A 20243-nucleotide genomic window follows, 5' to 3' on the forward strand; every position below is an offset into this window, starting at 1 on the left:
AGTTTTACATTGGATAACTCTCTCACCAAATTAACAGGAGGAGGAATCTCCTCCTTCCCCAGAGTGGATTCCCACAATTCCTCCATCATTCCTTTTGCAGTTTCTCTGTGCTAGATCTGTACAACAACTCTGTGCCAGATTCCCAACAACCTGGGAATCTCCTACCTCCCAAAGAAGATTCCCACAATTCCTCCATCATTCCTTTTGCAGTTTCTCTGTCTTGGATCTGTACCATCATGATCCATTTCAGGAATTCATGATTAGTCCTTGGAATTTAAGGTCATTGGCTACCCAGTTTGCATAGCCTTCTGAATCTGAACAAGGAGGTTCTTCCTTCAAAATATTATATAGATTCAGAATCTTTGCCTGCTTTTCCACCCAAATTTTCCAGGGATAAAACTCTCTGGAATTGAGCTTAAAAATTACTGGCTTATGAGCCAGGGGTACACTGGCCATTTTGTCTAAGCAAAAAGGTTTAAAAATCACTTCAAAACAAAAAAAACATCTTCCCCTTATGCTTGTTGGGAGGTCCCAGCAAATCAGCATGCCTCATTAGCATGTGGATGAGTTCACTCTAGGATGCAAATTCTCTCTGTGCTTCGGGATGAAGCTGTCTGTTGTCCCTCCCACTTCCTCAGTCTACCTCCTTCCACCATCAGAGAAGGAAGACAGCAGGCATGCAAAGAAAAAATACTATCTAAAATAATATTTTCTATCCTGACTTTAGTATTCTTTTTCTAAATAACTCAAGGCAGCGAACATACCTAATACTCCTTCCTCTTCCTATTTTCCGCACAACAACAACCCTGTGAGGTGAACTGGGCTGAGTGTGTGTGACTGGCCCAAGGTCACCCAGTGGTATTTTGGGACTAGACCTCTCAGTCTCTTGGCTTCTAGCCCGTTGCCTTAACCACTAGACCAGACTGGCTCTCAAGCACGTGGGTAAGAACAAAATTGGAATTTCCTTGTGCTGGCCGGGTATAGGTTCTCTCTCTCTCTCTCTCTCTTTCTTTTCAGTAAAGGCAATAATTTCTGCCCAACAAAACCAATAAGGCAGGTAAGGCGGCTTTAGTTTTTTTCTTAAGATTTTAATATAGCATAGTTGTAAGTACCCATTGCAGGCTAAATCAAGCTACCTGCTCCGTCTGTGGGCTTAGTCCATTCCAGTCAAACACCACGCACAGCTTTTCCTTCACCCTGGCCTGGACAGGGTTGGGTCCAGCTGATGGTAACTACATCCTTGCAGGAGGGGGGTTTTCCGACAGCCTTTAAGGAGGCTGGTGTGCCCCCTCCTCAAGAAACCATCACTGGATCCTACCGTGCTGGATAATTTTCATCCAGTCTCCCACCTCCCCTTTTTGGGGAAGGTGGTTGAGAAGGTGGTGGCTTTGCAGCTCCAGAGTGTCCTGGCGGAAGCGGATTATCTTGACCTCTTTCAGCTTTCAGGGCCAAATATGGGACAGAACCAGCCTTGGTCGCACTTATGGATGATCTCTGGCAGGAGCGGGATGGAGGCAGTGCATCCATCCTTGCTCTCCTTGACCTCTCAGTGGCTTTCGATACCATCGACCTGAGGTGTTGCCTCTCTGCCTTTGTTCCCCCAGTTTCCTGACGGGGAAACTTATCAGCTTATGGGGAGTTTGATTAGGTTATCAGGAGGTTCATTTTATGGCTCTTCCTATTATTCTGTTGTGATCCTTTATGTTTAAATTGTTTCCCTTCTATATTAATCTTGGTTTTTTGTCCTGGAGTTCCCACCTTCTTACCCCATTTGGGGAAGTGTTTTTGACAGGAAGCTTTTTATCAGGGGAAGATACGGTTCGAAAATGGCAGTTCGGAAAAGAAGCGGCGGGGGGGTTGCTAGAACCCTTCCAACACTGCAAAGAGAGAAAAGGGAGAAAGTCAATGTGCAGTTTGTATTGGGGGTGTGTGTTTCTCTCCTCCCCTCTGCTCTCTCTTCTACCCCACCCCCGCAACCCCAACAGGCAGGAGGGAAAGTAGCCAAAGAGGAGAAAGGCTGGCAATCTCTCTCCACACAAACAGCTCCTCCCTGGAGAGAGGAATCCCTGGGGGGCAGTCCTCACTCCCCCGCCCCCAGTATTCCCTTCCCCTTGTCTCTCTCACCCCTCCAGCTCACCATCGCCAAGGAGCCTTTTCCCTGGATGGCCTCCCATGTTGTTCCATCTCCTCCTCCTCCCCTCCAGTACTTTCTGGACAGATTTCCCCCATTTTCCTTGGATGCCCAGCTCCTGCCCCCATCCCCTTCCCCACTCTTGCTCTCCTCCTCCCTCGGAGCTGAGGAGCCAGAGAGGCTAAGCTGGAGATGGACCTTCCCTGCGGAGCAGCCGATAGATCAGAGGGTCTCCGGCAGGAGGGGCTGACCCCAGAGGAGCCCTAGGGAGCCCCCGATACCTCCATGGCTGCCTGGGAAGGCTTTGGGAATGGGTTCCCCACCCCAAAAACCCTGATGGTCTTGGCTCTCAGGTGGATGCCAAGCCCCGAGTTTGTCTCTCAGATGGACCTCAGCCACAGCCCGTCTCACCTCTGGTGCTATATTAGCTTGGAGCATCGCCTGCAGCTGAATCTCATCTTCTGGGCCATAAATAGGGGGAGAAGGAGCCATTTCTGGAGGAGTGTGATCAGGGCAAGAATTCACTTCCTGATGAAGAATTTTCCTGCATCTCCACCACCGGCCTGATATATGGCAAAAAGAAAAGACGACTAGTTTAATTCTGGGACAGGGATGGGGAAGGATTTACACTGCAGGCCTCCAAGGGCCCTGATGGAGCAAATGGCTGGATTATAACCTGGCATCTTGAGAAACATACATTAGTGCACCTGTCTGCTTATTATTATGGAGAAACAGCAAAATTGCAGGCTGACCACCAGGAAATAAAAAGGACCATTCCTGTAGTTGTTGACAAAGTGTAATGATTGCCTACTCTAATAGACTCAGACTCACAAGCAGGAACTTAATGATATCTGATTTATTAAAAGAATAGTATGCAAATACAGAGAAAGCTGAGAATGAGTAAAAGCGCGCCAAATACAAACTAAAAACCCTCGGCTCAAACGTAATCCCTCCCTTCGCCCTGCCGTTGCAAACTCCCCCCCCCCCCCCAGGTGCTGGTAACCGTTTCTGCTGATGTCCTGGGAAAGGAACCTTGAACACCCGAGATAATCCAAACTCATTCCAATCCAGCTGCTAACATATAACAATCCCACGAGATGGAATCCTCCTCCCCTCCCAGACGAAACACGCATCAGCCAAATGACATGCAAAACGTTACGATGTAAGAGCAACACTGGAACGGTGAACATGACACAAAGTCCCGGGCTAAGCAGCCATCACCTCTACCATCATCAGAGAGGACAGTGCTGTATGCCAAAGTGGAAGAAGAAAAACTTGAGATGGAGGAGAGCTTGGGGAGCAGGGACAGCGAGTGTGAGGTGGAACCCCGGCTCAACCAGACAGACTTAGAAAGTGCCCTCCACTCCCTCAATTTCGTGAGAGAACCTCAGGCGCCAAGCGTTATTTATTTATCTATCTATCTATCTATCTATCTATCTATCTATCTATCTATCTATCTATCTATCTAATTTGTCCTCGCCCATCTCCTGCCGTCAGGGGACTCTGGGCAGTTTACAACAATCAATTAAAAACCATAACCATAATTACACAGAATAAAATACAGTAATGAATAATATAAATAGAGGTAAAAATAAAGAATCCAAGTGGTGAAGAATCTAAAACAGTCCAAGTATGGGAGGAGTGGTCTATAGCAACCATCCCCATGTAGATCTATTCCCCTCTCCACCCCAAGCGAGGCGGCAGAACTAGGCCTTCAGACTCCGCCGAAGGGCCAGGAGCGGTGGGGCCAATCTCTCCTCCGGGACCAGCATGTTCCACAGGGCGGGAGCTACAGCGGAGAAGGCCTGCTTTCTGGACCCCGCCAGATGAAATTCTCTTACAGACGGGGTCCGCAGCATGCCCTCTCTGCACGATCGGGTGGGATGGGTTGATGTAATGGGGAAGAGGCAGTCCCTCAGGTAACCTGGCCCCATGCCATGTAGGGCTTTAAAGGTGATAACCAACACCTTGAATTGGACCCAGAAGCAAACTGGTACCCAATGCAGCTCACGCAGCAGTGGTGTTACATGTGCCCTTCTGGGGGCACCAAAAACAGCTCGCGCAGCTGCATTCTGGACCAGCTGGAGCTTCTGGATATTTTTCAAGGGTAGCCCCATGTAGAGCGCATTGCAATAGTCTATATGAGAGATAACAAGGGTATGAGCGACTGTTTGAAGGGCCTCCCGGTCCAGGAAGGGGCGTAACTGGTGCACAGCACATAGCTGCACAAAGGCTCTCCTGGCCACGGCTGACACCTGCTCTTCGAGCAGGAGCCATGAGTCCAGGACGACCCCCAAGTTACACACCGGGTCTGTCTGGGGCAGTGCAACCCCATGCAGAACCAGAGATGTTAATGTCCCGGATACAGAAGAACCATTAACCCACAGCTACTCGGTCTTACCAGGGTTCAGTTGAAGCCTGTTGTTCCCCATCCAGGCCCCCACAGCCCCCAGACACTCGGAGAGGGTGGTCACGGCATCACTTATTTCACCCGGGATGGAGATATACAATTGAGCATCATCAGCATACTGATGATACCTCATCCCATGGTGACGGATGATCTCACCCAGCAGTTTCATGTAGATGTTAAAAAGGAGAGGGGAGAGTACTGATCCCTGTGGCACCCCACAAGGAAGGGGCCGTGGGGCCGATCTCTCCTCCCCTAACAACACTGACTGGGATCGGCCCTGGAGGAAGGAGGTGAACCAGCGTAAGACTATGCCACCCACCCCCAACTGCCTGAGCCACCCCAAAAGGATACCAAGGTCAATGGTATTGAAGGCCGCTGAGAGATCAAGGAGAGCGGGATGCATGCACTGCCTCCATCCCACTCCCACCAGAGATCATCCATAAGTGCGACCAATGCCGTTTCCATCCTATAACCGAGCCTGAAAGCTGACTGAAAGGGGTCTAGATAATCCATTTCCTCCAGGGCACTCTGGAGCTGCAAAGCCACCACTTTCTCAACCACCTTCCCCAAAAAGGGGAGGTGGCAGACTGGATGAAAATTGTCCAGAACAGGAGGGTCCAGCAATGGCTTTTGAGGAGGGGCTGCACCAACGCCTCTTTAAAGGTCGCCCGAAACACCCCCCCTCCCAAGGACGTATTAACCATCGCATGGACCCAACCACATGTCACCTCCTGGGCTGCTTTTACTAGCCAGGAGGGGCACAGGTCTAGATGGCATGTGGTGGCATTTACTGTCCATAAGATCCTGTCCACTTCCTCAGGTCCAACAGGATCAAACTGCTCCCAGATAACTGGGTAAGCCTGTTCCCCTGGTATCTCTCCAGACCACTCCTCACGCCTGGAGTCCAACTTGGAGCAGATCTGAGCGATTTTGTCCTGCAGATGCTCAGCAAATTGCTCTGCACAGCCCTGTAGGTGGGTCACTGAACCCACCTTCCCCAAAAGGGATCGAATGATCTTAAACAGGGCCGTCGGGTGGCATTCTGCGGACGCAATAAGAGCGGAGAAATACTGACGTTTCGCCGCTTTTATCGCCACAAGGTAGGCCTTAATAGCAGCTCTTACCTGTGTTCAGTCGAATTCAGTCTTTGTCTTCCTCCAGTGGCACTCTAGGCGTCTCTTAACCCTCTTCAGAACCCTCAACTCCTCTGTAAACCACGGGGAGTGCCGGGTTCAATGGGACAAGAGCGGCGGCACAGGCAGAATCCTGTCCAAGACCCTGGCTGCCTCCCTATTCCAGGCTGCAGCCAGGGCCTCTGCTGGACTATGCAGCAGATCACCGAGTATAAGCTCCAGCTCCCTCTGAAACTCTACCGGGCCCATCAGTCGCCGGGGGCAGACCAATCAAATGGGTCCTGCCTCCCTGTGGAGGGGGGTGGCTAAAGAGAATCTCAGGGCCACCAGGGTATGGTCTGACCATGACAATGGGGACAGATCTAACTCTCCCCTCAGATCACACTGCCACTGCTCTGACAAGAAAACCAAGTCAGGGGTGTGACCACTGTCTCGAGTCGGGTCCCAAATTATCTGGGACAGGCCCATGGCTGCCATGGTAGCCATGAACTCCAGAGCTGCCTCCGAGGCACGCCCCAAGGATGGCAGGTTGAAGTCCACCAGAACCATAAGCCTGGGGAACTCCAGCACCAGCCCTGAGATGGCCTCGAGCAGCTCAGGAAGGGAGGTTGCCACGCAGCAGGGAGGTTGGTACATCAGCAACACTCCCAACTGTTCTCAGGAACCCAACTTGAAAAACAGGGTCTCACAGCCAGCCACTTGTGGAGCAGGGCCCCTGAAGGCCACAAGAGACTCTCGGATGACAACAGCCACCCCTCCTCCCCTGCCCTGGGATCTTGGCTGGTGCCATACTGTAAACCCAGCTGGGCACATTTCCAAAAGGGGCACCCCCCTTCAGGGCCCAGCCAGGTCTCGGTAATACATGCCAGGTCTGCCCCCTCCTCAGTGATCAAGTCACATATGAGGGGGGCCTTGTTATTAACTGACCTGGCATTAAAAAGCAGCAGCCTGAAACCAGGGCCCCTATGGATCTGCTGACCAGGGCCTGGGTCTGAGCGCAGAGGGCCGGAACACGCCACTGGTAGCAAACACCAGGGGCGTCTTCCCCGAAGATGGCCCGCCCTCTGGCTCCCGCCATAACATCCCCTACCCGTCACCACCTCAATAACGTGCCCCACCCTACAGCACCCAGTGACTCCTGATCCATTAATTATGATCGAAGAACCACAGGTGGGACCTTCCCAGGTTTGTGCCAGAGAAGAAGAGGGAAGACCTCCTCCACCTGTGGAGGCACAAGTAACAGTGCGGAGTCCGGGGTCGCATGGAACCATTCCAGACCCAAATGGAACCCCGCAACACATGCGGAATTTGGAAGCAAGGATGTCTGCCGTGGAAGTGGTGTTGCGGCAGGTATCGAGAACCCTGGAGACCATGGCATACCCTTTGGCAGAAACCTCAACTCAGCTGTCCAGGGCAGAGTCGCCATACGCACGGGGAAGACGGCATACCCTAACCCCAACCCAGGATTTCGAGTCTCCAGTGAGGCGCAGATGGAGTGGGGCCCACCCAGAAAGCCAAGGAGATGGGGGAAAAGCGCTACCCAGCAGGGCGACACAGGGCACAGCCCCAAATGATATACAAGTTAAGTTTGATGGAGACCCATGACAGTTGGCGTTCTTCCTGACCAACGTGTCCATATACATGAGGGAATATGGCTCTTGCTTCCCCACTGAGTACAAGAAAATCAGCCAGGTGGGCGCCAGACTCAGGGGACTGGCTGCTGAATGGTTTGTGCAATTGCACGATGCCATGGCCCCAGAACTGGGTAGCCTGCGAGAGTTCACGAGGGCACTGAGAGACTGGTTCGAGGACCCGCTGGATAAGATGAGAGTGAAAACAGGTATCCAGCAACTTAGGCAAGGGGGAAGAACTGTGGCGGAGTATGCCATGGAGCTCAAAGCTCTTACTGGAAAAGTTATGGACTGGTCGGAAACCACTAAGATTGACTACTTCAAGGAGGGATTGCAGCCAGAGATCCTAAGGTGGGCACTCTGCCACGGAGACCCCCCCACACACACACTCTGAAGGATTGGATCTGCCTTACCTCTGGAAAGAAACAGGCATTGAACTGCCCAGCAAGCTCCCTTGAAGGAACATTCCTCAAAGGAACGTTTTTTTCCAAGAGCATGTTCAAGATTGTGATGATCAGGAAATGAGGTGTTGTTTCTTTTTCAATCTTCTGAGAGCAGGAATGAACCTCCTGCCAGAATAAATGGCACCTCCCATTATGCCAAATATTTCTCCCTACAACTGGGTTTGATTTATACTCCAATACCCCAGTGCCAACACAGGGAGAGGATAGCACAGTGGAAATCTTGGCTGACCTGAAGCAGGGCCTGGCCCTTCAGAACTGGATGGGACACAAGCAAGAATTCCCAAGTGAGTCAAAAGTACCCCAGAAGAAGGCAGTCGTGGCTAAGCACGTCTGTATTGTTGCCAAGATCATTACATGGAAGTGTCCCTGCAGGTCCCGGTTCAGGAGGCGCTCTAAGGAAACCTTCCCCCGGTTCCCAGGGAGCTCTGCGAGGCCCAGGAGCACCAGAGACCTTCCCACGGGCGCTCTCCTTCTCGCTCCCGAGTGCAGCAGCAGCCAAGGAGGGGCAGCAGAGGAAGGGGCTGCTCCGTCCTCCATCGACCCTTCCTCCCCAGAGCACTCTGCCCCCAGTTCCACTGCCAGCTGGGTCAGAGGACAGGGGGGGCCTCCCTGCCTGCCCCCACCTTCCATCAGTGCTTCCCGAGGGTCCCTCCTGCTTACAAGGGGCTCTTTGTGAGAATCTTCTGTACCTCCCAAATCCCTTAAGTCCCAGGGGTTTTCTTTGCTCCCCGAGCCCCTTCTTCTGGCAATCTCAAAGGACTCCTCTGAGGTCAAGGGGGGCTTCCCCCCAGTGAGAGCTGAAGTGCTGCAGCTTCTGAGATACATAGCAAAGAGAGAACGGGCTGCCTAGGATCCCCTTCCCTTCTCACTCTTTATGGGATGGGGCGTGCGGGGCTCCTGGCTGCACCTCTCAGGGAGGCTCTGCCAGCTGCGCCAGGGGCACTTCCAGTTCACTTACATCCCAGGAGGAGCATCATCAGAAGCACCAGCAGGACAGCCGGCGGGGTGCCCACCACGAGCCGCCATCTGGCTAAAAAAGACAAACATGTTCCCGATTGGCGGAGAAGGTGCTCTCCAAGGCTTCAGGCAGAGATCAGAGTTCCCTAAAGTAGACATGCTTAACAGACTAAACGCTCTCCATATCTGCCGTATCTTCCCTGCATCCCACCTGAAGGAGATCCCTCCCTTCCAAGGTCCACCCTCCACTTCAAAAAAATGGCCCAACCTTTTCAAAAGCAAAAGGCACTGACTGACTTCAGGTAATTTGTGATGGTACAAGAAATAATTTTTCCCACACTTCCAGCCCAGTGAACATTCCCCTTCACCCTACTTCAACCCTCAGGCTCAGCCTCTCACCCGTCTCCTCCTTCCAGGCCACGACCAGGGGCTCCTGCAAGCCAGCATGCTCCACGTGGCACTTGAAGTGGTCCCTCTCCTCGGGGTCGATCTCAATGCTGAGCCAGACATAATAGGTCCCGTCCGAGTTGGGGGCAACGCTCCTACGGAAGGTCTCGTACTTGCAGACCTCCCCATCCCTCCTCCAGGTGGCCTGGATCTCCTTGGGGTAGAAGCCATAGGCCTGGCAGATGAGGGTCTCCACGTTGTCGCTAACCGCCTTGCGGGTCACCTTCCCCACTGGGGGCTCTGCAAGAATGGCAGCAGTACAACTCCATAACTCTAAGCAAAAGACTGCTATAAAGTACTTCTAGATACAAAATGGCATTTCTCTATAATTTTATTCATTTGTCCAATTTATATAGCTGCCCATCTCACCTACTTGACTCTGGGTGGCTTACAGAGTTAAAAACACACCCCAAAATACAAAAAGCAAAAATCATAGCAACAAAAGACCATTAAAACAATAAAAAGTATTAAAACCATGAACCAAATCTGCAGGAGAGTGCAATCAGTCCAACAGCACAGCCATCGTTTAGGCTCCGTACCAGTACCAGAGCTCCAGGCCAGATGCCCAACCCCTGTCTTCAGGCCCTTCCAGAAGACCAGTAAGGTCAGGGCTGGTCTGGGATCCACAACATGCTGGACCTGATGGGATGGGCAGATCTACCTGGGGCGAGGCAGTCCCTCAAACCACCCAGCCCCATGCCATGCAAGGCTGTGTAAGTCGTCACCAGCACCTTGAATTGAACCTAGATGTAAACTGGTAGCCAATGCAGCTCACAGACCAGAGGCGTAACATGTGCTGATCTAGGTGCACACAGAACTGCTTTTTGCACCAACCGAAGCTTCTGGATGCTCTTCAAGGGCAGCCCCACATAGGGCACATTACAGTAGTCCATGCAGGAAGAGACTAGGGTGTGAGTGACGGAGGGTAATAGCAGTAATAATAGCAGAAAGCACAACATGGGAAGATTTCTCCAACCACCTCCTCTCCTCATGGTTCCTCAAAAATATGACAACAACACCCCCCCCAGGTTTATTTATGTGTTCTTTCATTGGATTGTTGTAAGCCGCCCAAAGATGCTTTACTGTGAGATGGGCAGCTATACAAATTTGACAAACAAACAAACAAACGCTCTTGCTCAGTTAGTTTTCTGGGTTTAAGAAAAATTTATTAAGGAGAAGCAGGCAATTATTTCTCCTCAGACCTCGTGGCCTCCATGTTTAGCCCAGAAATAAATGGGGGGGGGGGCTGCAGACAAGAACCCCTCTTTCGGGCAGAATGGAGACCCCGCACACAGACTTTGCCACTCACCTCTCCTCTCCAGAGCCTCCCTCCCATAGGTCAGGTATCCCTGAAGCCGCTCAGTGCAGGTCTCCTCCAGGTAGACTTTCTTTCTGCGGCACTCCTCCAGGTTGGCATCCCACACCCGCTTGAGGATTTGGGCCCGAGCCTCTCCTGCCACCCAGGTGAGGGTCTCCTTGTTGAAGCTGATGAAGTCCATCCCGTCATAGCTGTAGTCCAAATAGGCCCGATTGCTCCCGTCTTCCCTGAGCTCACAGCCCCAAATCGCCTGCCAGGTGTGAAGCCCTGAAAGAGACACACGGGGTAGGGAGAGGGGAAGTGGGCAGGATTCTTCTCCCCTGACACCCCTCCCCGTCCCACCAGGGCAGGTCAAGCTGATCCCACCTTTTGCACTTATTTAGCATTCAGAGACTGCACTAACCCTTTTTTGTGAAAGATCCCAGAGATCTCTGTCTTTGGCCATTCCACCTCTAGACCACAGCCCTTCCTTGGGGAAGACATTCCGAATCCCCCAAGGCACTCTCAGGATGCCACCCCCCTTGGCGACAAGATTCAGTCTCCTCCCAGTTGCAGGACCCACAGCTTCTGCACTGCAACACCCCAAACCGTCCCCAAAGCAACAGCCAGAGTCCCCACCGTTTCTTCACCTTGAATCACTTCAAAAGATTCAGGGATGCAGTTTCCTCCTACGCCTCCTGCCCCCCCCCCCCACCAGCACACAAGAAACAAAAGGGGTGGTAAATAAAACCTCTCCCTTTTTCTCTTCTTTTTATGGTTTAGGGAACAAAATTCCCGTTTCATCCCCAAGTGATTTAATCACCATGCATCATGCAGCAAGTCTCTCTTCCCATGTCCCTGTGGGGAGTCTGGGTAGCTTCCCCCCCGCTTGTGGGGGGTCACGCTTATTCTGACACACACACCCCACGTGCCCTCCAATGCCCAAAGAGATCCTCTACTCACTTCTCCCTTCCTCTAGTAATCAAAGGGCTGGATGAGGAAGGCAAGAAAAGCAACAGGATGAATTTGGAGCTGGAATTCAGATTGTGCCCCTGCTCACCTCCAATCTGGTGGTAGCATCTTCCCACATACTCCAGGTCAGCCCTGAACTCTCTCTCTGTGGCCTGCAAAGTCTCTGTCTCCTGAATCCAATAGTTGGGATCCCTCTTCTCCAGCTCCCCCATCCAGGGCACCAGAGGGACTGTCCTCCTGGTGAGGCTGTCATAGCGAGCGATGGGCCGTCCGTCCAGGTGGACCATGGAGAGGAACTGGGGCAGCCCCTGGCTGGGCTCTGACACCCCCAGAGAAAAATAGCGCAAGGAATGTGAGGGGGAGCCTAGAAAGGGAAGAGGGAGAGGAGCAGAATTAGGGGGTCTGTGGCTCCGCCCCTTCCCCTAACAGGAGGCCCTCCACCTTTGTGCTTGGAGTAGGGGCTGTGCGGGAAAGCAGCCCAAGAAGGCAGCCCCGGCAGTTGTGGCTGAGCTTGGGAAAGCAAAGCGGGCCGAGATCCAGCCCATCCCGTTCCCACTCGGCCTCTTGTGGACCGTGACCCTGATCGTGACCAGTCCCGCCCCCCGCCGGTCACCAAGGTGGTGTACAAGGGCCATCAGCACCAAAGGGGCAGCTTGGGGGCAGAGAGGTGCTAGTCTTCGGGAGCTGGGGGGAAGAAACCCGTGGGGGTGCAGATGTGGGTTAGGGCTGTGCCATTAATTATAGTTTGCCACTCTCCTTGTAATTTAATCGAACAGGAGAACTGATCAGTCTTCCCAGCTTCCAGCATGCACAGAAATAGTTCTAAAAGTGCCAGCCCACTCTCTCCTCTCCTCCACTCCACCCCCTGGTATCAGCTGGGGCTGGGGGGAGAGAAATTACGGTAAAGCACAATTGCTGCTTGGTTCAGTCTTCAAGGGCACAGTCACTATTCGAAAGCAGCTTGGAAACCTCCAATGTTCCTCCAGGTGGTAGAAAAAGGCTCATTATGGACAGACTGTTAGGATTTGGATGGGGGTCCCCCAAGAGAGCAGGGAGGGTGAGGAAGTCCAAAAAAGTAACTTCAGGGGCCATCCGGAGGGTGGCTTGACTCAAGGGAATGAGAACAAGGTGCATGAGGTTGCTTCACCGATTTTTGTCCAGGCAGGTGGCAGCTCTCAGCTTGTCCTGCTGGTGTCCAAAAACTCAGCCAGGCAGGACCTTCTCTGCAGAGGGTCCCCGGGGAGACATGGGGCTCCCGGGCTCAACGTCAGAGGTGGCCAATCAGCAAAGGGACCAACCTGAACAAGCCCCCACAACCGGCCAGTTTGATGTCCCTCTAGAGATGCTGAGAGAACACCAGTTTGGCGCCATGGTTCAGGCATCAGACTAGGAACCGGGAGACCGCGAGTCCTAGTCCCGCCTCAGGCACGAAGCCAGCTGGGTGTCCTGGGCCAGTCACTTTCTCTCAGCCCTGGGAAGCAGGCAAGAGCAAACCACGTCGGAAATCTTGCCAAGGAAACTGCAGGGGCTTGGCCAGGCAGTCCCCAGGAGTCAAAAACTGACTCGATTGCACCCTTCCCCCAGAGATGCTGACCAACGTCTGGGGGCCTGGAGTCTTTCCTGGGGGGGGAACAACAGTATCATGGGGGTCCCCCAAATAGGCAGCAACTCCAAATGAACAGCCCTGAGCAAAGTCTCTCGTGCAGTGCAGGAACATTCCTCCTCCTCCGTTTCGTTTCTATCCCGCCTTCACCCAACAGCGCAGGGCAGTGTGCCAGGCCCCCACTCCGGCCCTTTTCTGCACAACGACCCTGCGAGGGAGACTGGGGCGAAGTTACCCGCGTGAAGCCTCGCAGCGGCCCCTCGGTATCCCCACCGCAAAGGAAGGGATTACAAGTGAGGAAACAGGCAGACGGTGGGGAGTCCGCAGGGAAAGGGCCCTGCTAGCCCCGGCTTTTGCCGAGCGCGCTCAGGAGCGCCAGGGCTAGGGAGAGTTTCAAAAGGTCGGACAATAATTCATTTTACGTTATGCCTGCTGGACGGAGGACATGAGGGCAAAAAAGAGGGCGCGCCGTCCGTTTGCCGACCGTCCAGTAACCCCACTCAAAGGGAAGGAGAAAGGGGAGGAAAAGGAGCGAATGGGCAAGAGAAAAGCGGGTGTCTGGCAGAGGGGGGGCTTCTGCAAAACGTCCCCTCCTTCGGCGTCGGAGCGCAGAGAAGTTTGGCTCCCAGACCCTTGCAGCACAGCCTGGATGTTCAAGCTCGGCGCTCCTCCCTCCCCCCCGCCCCTCCACCGGCCGGGCGTCCTGCGCCCGGAGAAACTCACCGTAGCCCCCCGGCAGGAGGGCCAGCCCCGCCGCCCCCAGCAGCAAAAGGGGTCCCGGGAGCCGCGCCATCACCGCTGCGGAGCCCTCCGGAGTCTCCGCTGGTCCGGGGTTGCAGCAGGTGCGAACCTCACCTGCGACGGAGGCGGAGCCTGAGCCAAATTCAAGAATTTAATCTGGCCAATGGAAGGCCTCCCACCACTGAGCTCTCCTGCGGTTGGCGGAGCGGGAGAAGGATTTGGACAATAGGAAAAAAGAAGCTTCCCACAGAAAGAACGTTGAGGGACTTTCAAAAACGGAGATAGGATAGTCAAAAGGAGGACCGAAGGGAAAGAAAGGGAAGAGATCCGAGAGGGAGGAGACTTGAGTTTCAGAGTTTCTACATCATCGCAGGCATCCCAGTTCTAGCCGGGAACGGAGCCAGGTCTGCTCCGAGCCGAGACAAGGACCGGCCCCAGTGAGTTGGGTTATCCAGGCCGATGCGCCGAGTCAGGGGTGCTCGGCTTTAGGGTACTCCGGTAGCAATCCAGGAATTGGAGCAAGCCTCCCCGATCAGGAAGACGAAGAGACATTAGCCGAGGTGACTCAGAGCGACACCTGACCGAGCTGAGGGTCACTTTCCCCCAAGGCAGAAAGAGGACCAAGCGTGATCCAGCAGTTCCACCTGCTGGGGGCCGTGGAGACAGGCAAAGAGGGAGACCTTGAGAGCCAGCTGAGCTGAGAGCGGTCGGGAGCCTCCTAGAGAGAGCAGCCGGGTCTAAAAACAGGAGTTGAGAAGTTGAAGGAAACAGAGCAGTGGCGGATTGCAGAAACAGACACAGCCCGAGCAATATACACAAAGGCGGAATTAGGGATGCGGAAGAGACAGACCCGGAACGCGGGGAAAGGGAGGCACCGATAAAGGGAGGGCCCAGCGAAAAGGTATCAGTCTGCGACCCAATACAGCCAAAATTTGATTGTAAAGCCAAACTTTTATTTTGTGTATGAAAATTCTCCCCTCGCACCAGAGGAAGGAGTTAAAATTCAAAAGACGTGGCCTCTTGGGCTTGTCTGTCTGACTGAGTCTGGGATCAAGAACCTGCCATTCCTCCAGAATCCTGTTGGTCAACGTTGGCAGAACGTCAATGTGCAGTTTGTATTGGGGGGGGGGGGTGTTTCTCTCCTCCCCTCTGCTCTCTCTTCTACCCCGCCCCCACAGCACCCCCGCAACCCCAACAGGCAGGAGGGGAAGTAGCCAAAGAGGAGAAAGGCTGGCAATCTCTCTCCACACAAACAGCTCCTCCCTGGAGAGAGGAATCCCTGGGGGGCAGTCCTCACTCCCACCCCCCCAGCGTTCCCTTCCCCTTGTCTCTCTCACCCCTCCAGCTCACCATCGCCAAGGAGCCTTTTCCCTGGATGGCCTCCCATGTTGTTCCAGCCTCCATCTCCTCCTCCTCCCCTCCAGTACTGTCTGGACAGATTTCCCCCATTTTCCTTGGGTGCCCAGCTCCTGCCCCCATCCCCTTCCCCACTCTCGCTCTCCTCCTCCCTCGGAGCCAAGGAGCCAGAGAGGCTAAGCTGGAGATGGACCTTCCCTGCGGAGCAGCCAATAGATCAGAGGGTCTCCGGCAGGAGGGGCTGACCCCAGAGGAGCCCTAGGAGTCCCCGATACCTCCATGGCTGCCTGAGAAGGCTTTGGGAATGGGTTCCCCACCCCAAAAACCCTGATGGTCTTGGCTCTCAGGTAGATGCCAAACCCCAAGTTTGTCTCTCAGATGGACCTCAGCAACAGTCAGTCTCACCTCCGGTGTTATGCTATGTGGGAGCATCGCCTGTGACTGAATCTCATCTTCTGGGACATAAATAGGAAAAGGAGGAACCATTTCTGGAGGAGTGTGATCAGGGCAAGAATTCACTTCCTGCTGGCGAATTTTCCTGCATCTCCACCACCAGCCTGATATATGGCAAAAAGAGAAGATGGCTAGTTTAATTCTGGGACAGGGATGGGGAAGGATTTACACTGAAGGCCTCCAAGGGCCCTGATGGAGCAAATGGCTGGATTATAACCCGGCATTTTGAGAAACATACATTACTGCACCCGTCTGCTTATCATTAAGGGCGAAGGGCAAAATTGCAGGCTGACGAGAGGTGCTGACCACCGGGAGATGAAAAGGAAAATTCCTGGGGGTTGTTGCCAAAAGAATCAAGCTGAAACTGCTCTGGGGCCGATTGGGGCTCCTCTGGCAACAGAATACTCCTCCTTTTCCACCACTGCTGAAGCCACTCAAAGCTGGCCAGCAGGGCTGTTCCCAATAGCACCTTGTACAAAATCACCATCAATTATGTTGGCAGATGCTGGGAAAGCCTTTAGCCCAGGAGAGGTCAAAAAAGTCACACACCAAGCATTTCTATAAAAATAATTTATTTACAGAAAGCAAAAACAAAAGCAAAACATATTTAAAGGACTTAGCTCCCTTTGGAGCAAGCCTTGCTTGGCTACATTGCCGGCAGAGAAAAAAAAAGAGGAAGTAAGAACAAGTCCGGGCAGGTTTCCTCCCCCCAGGCTATTTTGCATGAAGCACGTGAGAGGAGACAATCTAATACAACCTTTTCACCCGGCCAAAATGACTAGGTACAACAGCAGCTTAATCTGTTAGTAGGAAAAACTCAACAAATTATTGTTAAGCAAAGATGCTACATCTCTGGGAATCCTCCTCCTGGTGCAAGAGAGATGGTCTTCCCCACATATTCCAGACATGGTGGTTCTTAATGCAACTCTCAGGACATTTGCTTTGGTTTATACTCCAAAGCCCCAGCCCAGCTGAGCCAGATCTAAGTGCCAGCAACCTTGGCTGATCTTGAAAGGCTAGCCTGGGCCTGACAGGGTTAGCACTTGCACCAAGATTGGCAAGTGAACAAGACTAATCCCAAGCAAGTCAAAATGCACATCCCGGAAGAAGGAAATGGCAAAGCACTTCTGCACCCTTGCTGAGAAAATTATATGGCTGTCTTGAGCTGCACTTGGCCAAACTCAGTTGAGGAGACGCTTCCCTGCATCCATCCTCCCTCGTATCTGCCTTGATTTGAGGTGGAGCAGAGGAAGCAGCAGACCCATCCTCCACTGGCCCTTCTCCCATCCTTCTCTGTCACAGGGGTAATTGCTTGCAGGGGCAGAGGACGGGGGGACCCAGCCTCCATTGCCCCACCTTCCCTCAGAGGTTCTCTGAAGGTCCCTCTTCCAGGTGAGAGGGCAAATGGATCTTTGGGGCCAGGATTATGCTTTTTCTAGTGCTTCCCAGATCACTTAGGGGACTTTCCTTTCACTCCAGAGCCCCCGATATTTGCTCTCTGAAGTAAGTCCACAGAAGCCAAGGAGGCTCCCTCCCAGGCAGACCAGGAGCATTGCTCATTCTGGGATTTACAGGAAATGGAAACAGGGCTGCATCGATTCCTCTTCCTTTGTAACTCATGTTCAAAATGCAATTTGTTGGGAAGGGGTTTGTGGGGGTCACTTACAGCTCAGGAAGGCAACCCCAAGTCCCAAGATTATGACAGCCACAATTCCCAAAAGAATCCTCTGCACTGTACCTAAAAAAGGAGAAACGTCTTTCTGATTAGACAGATGCTGAGCAAGGAGGCATTTCCCAACCTGCCGTGGCCCCCAGGCAGAGCCCCCTCCTGAAGGAAGCCCCTCCCCTCCAAGGCCACAGAGGGAAGGGCCTGGAAGAGCCACAACGAAGGCAGTGGTGAGGTATGAGGGGCTTCAGCCTGGCCCAGCAAGTGGTTTAAGGAAACGTGTCAGGCAGGCCCCTCCCTGGGTCACCCGAAGATAAATGGAGGGAGGGGGAAGCATGTTCAGATTGAAAGATTCTGCTACTATCGTTTGACAATAAAAATAGGACTGACATTGGTTTCTCAGTCTGGTCTCCCTTGCTGGGCTGACAAAGGCCCTCCCTCCCCTGCTGAAAAGGCACTGAATGACATGGTACAACTTGTCCCACAGATAATTCTACCAGAAACAAAAAGAGGGTTGCAGCTTCATATCATTTCTATCTCTACCCATATCATATCATCTATCAATCACATCAATCTTCATAACTTGGCTCTCCAGTTCCCACTTCCAACTCCCCTGTCAGAAATCACTTCTCTCCCATCGCTAAAGGCAGGACTCTACTTCCTGCTCTCTGCCTGAAAACTTGAGATGCTGCAGCAGAAAGCTTTCTCCCCACCACCACTTTCCAAAATAGATCAGTTAAAAAATCTATTTCTCCGTGTCCCAACCCTCAGCCTCTCACCCGTCTCCTCCTTCCAGGCCAAGACCAGGGGCTCCTGCAAGTCAACATGCTCCACGTGGCACTTGAAGTGGTCCCTCTCCTAGGGGTCGATCTCAGTGCTGAGCCAGACATAATAGGTCCCGTCCGAGTTGGGGGCCACGTTCCTACGGAAGGTCCCGTACTTGCAGACCTCCCCGTCCCTCCTCCAGGTGGCCTGGATCTCCTTGGGGTAGAAGTCATAGGCCTGGCAGATGAGGGTCTCCACGTTGTCGCTAACTGCCTTGTGGGTCACCTTCCCCACTGGGGGCTCTGCAGAAACAGCAACACCACAGCTCAGAGGATCTCTAGAGTTCCTGGCCAGGTGATTTAATAGGAGGGAAGACCTTGTTTGGTGATCCTCTCCCACTCTTCCCTCTCTTCTCCTGAACCTGTGGGAGCCTCAAAGATGGGGCTTTGAAACTCTTTAGATTTATTTTCAGAAGGGATACATAGAACTTTGGTGCTGCGGGTTAAACTGCTGAGCTGCTGAGCTTGCTGATTGGAAGGTCAGCAGTTTGAATACGCGTGATGGGGTGAGCTCCCGTTGCTAGTCCCAGCTCCTGCCAACCTAGCAGTTCGAAAACATGCAAATGTGAGTAGATTAATAGGTACTGCTTCAGCAGGCAGGTAACGGCATTCCGTTTAGTCATGCCGGCCACATGACCACGGAGGAAGTGTCTATGGACAAACGCCGGCTCTTCAGCTTTGAAATGGAGATGAGCACCGCCCCCGAGAGTCGGACACGACTGGACTTAATGTCAAGGGGAACCTTTACCTTTACCTAACCTTAGAGTAAGAGTTGAATATAAATTTCACCTATATATATTGTCAAAGAAGTCGGGAGTTATTCCTTTTTCTATTTCTTTTCTTTTTCTTTTCCCCCCTTGCACTTCTGTTCTCTTTCCTTTTCTTTATTAGTTTCTCATAGATTTTATTTCCTTGTTTTAAAACTTTAAAAAGCTGTTATAAAATAGCTTTTTAACACAGTGAATCAGGGCAGGCTGAGCTCCCACCCTCCCTCCCGAAGAGCTTGGGGGCCTCTGCCCAGGAGAGATTGTGGTTCTGGGGCGATGACAGGAAATGATCAGCCGAACGGAGAAGGGGGCAGTGAAGGAAAAGACGGGGGAAGGGAACGAACAGAAGCCTCCAAAAGGGAAAGGACAGGACAGGACAGGAAAAGGATCCAATCGGAAAGAAAGGGTCCCGTGCAAAACCATCCCATAAAGAACAGGGTGTAATGATTGCCTATCCTAACATATGCAGACTCACAAGCAGGAGCTTAATAATATCTGGTTTATTAAAGAATAGCATGCAAATACAAAGAAAGCTGAGAATGAGCAAAAGCGCGCCAAATACAAACTAAAAACCCTCAGTGCAAACGTAATCCCTCCCCTCGCCCAACTGTTTCAAATTCCCCATCCCAGGTGCTGGTAACGAGTTCTGCTGATCTCCTGGGAAGAAAACCTTGAACACCCACGATAACCCAAACACATTCCATTCAGCTGAATACAGATAACAAACCCAGTACAAGGACTCCGCACAGCCTCCTCCCAAACAGAACACACGTCAGCAACTTGACACGCGACACGTTAGGATGTACCATGCACATTGAAACGGTGAACATGACACAGGGACTTCTCTTACCTCCAAACACTCAGATGAAATCCCTATTCCCTGCTTAGATGGCCGTCGTTAACTCTACAGCATTGTTAATTCTGTACTGTCCCCCCCCCCAAAAAAGACGAAAGGCCCCCTGTGCTAGTACAATCATATTTGACGCTTTGGGGAGCCGCCGTTTTCGCGACGTTTTCTCAATGAGGAATAAAAGGGGGCTTCGGGGGGCTGCCACTTCTGCCAAAGGATCCGCAGCGGCCGCGGGGGGAGGGAGGGGGCTTGCAAGAAGAAAGAGCCAGGAGGGCGTCACGGTGGCTGCGTTCACACAAGACGCGGAGCCGGGTGGTTTGCGCACTAAACGTGGCTGGTGATACCCTTAAGGGGGTCGCTGCGCATTGTGGGCAGCGTATGGCTAGCCCCCCCCCCCCGCGCCAGAGCCGCGGAAGATGCGCAAAGGAGCAGCGCTGCTTCCTCGCTTCCCTCGCGGACCCGCAGGCTTCGGACGGAGCGGAGAATTTCAGCTCGGTCTCTCGCTGCCTCTGGAGCGGGGGGGGGGGGGGAGGCGGGGGGG

At 52.9% G+C, this 20243-nt stretch overlaps 1 protein-coding gene across 1 annotated transcript; it reads right to left on the minus strand.

Moving 5' to 3' along the window:
* Positions 1-9075: 9075 nt before the first annotated feature.
* Positions 9076-13847, minus strand: LOC134491995 (major histocompatibility complex class I-related gene protein-like). The gene is made up of 4 exons (XM_063296113.1): positions 13769-13847; positions 11531-11806; positions 10483-10758; positions 9076-9413 (listed from the first exon to the last, which is right to left on the minus strand). The coding sequence occupies exons 1-4, from the start codon at positions 13836-13838 to the stop codon at positions 9091-9093; spliced, it is 945 nt and encodes a 314-aa protein (XP_063152183.1). The 5' UTR covers positions 13839-13847; the 3' UTR covers positions 9076-9090.
* Positions 13848-20243: the final 6396 nt, after the last annotated feature.

Source organism: Candoia aspera, chromosome 2 (assembly GCF_035149785.1).
Source record: "Candoia aspera isolate rCanAsp1 chromosome 2, rCanAsp1.hap2, whole genome shotgun sequence".
Lineage (NCBI taxonomy): Eukaryota > Metazoa > Chordata > Lepidosauria > Squamata > Boidae > Candoia > Candoia aspera.

What these genes read in the sequence shown, in the direction of transcription:
- LOC134491995 (XM_063296113.1), bottom strand. Translation starts at nt 13,838, where the DNA reads ATGGCGCGGCTCCCGGGACCCCTTTTGCTGCTGGGGGCGGCGGGGCTG. An exon ending in ATGCTACCACCAGATTGGAG is followed by an intron (nt 10,759 to 11,530) that starts GTGAGCAGGGGC and finishes TGTCTCTTTCAG; the next exon opens with GGCTTCACACCTGGCAGGCG. An exon ending in GGAGGCTCTGGAGAGGAGAG is followed by an intron (nt 9,414 to 10,482) that starts GTGAGTGGCAAA and finishes CCATTCTTGCAG; the next exon opens with AGCCCCCAGTGGGGAAGGTG.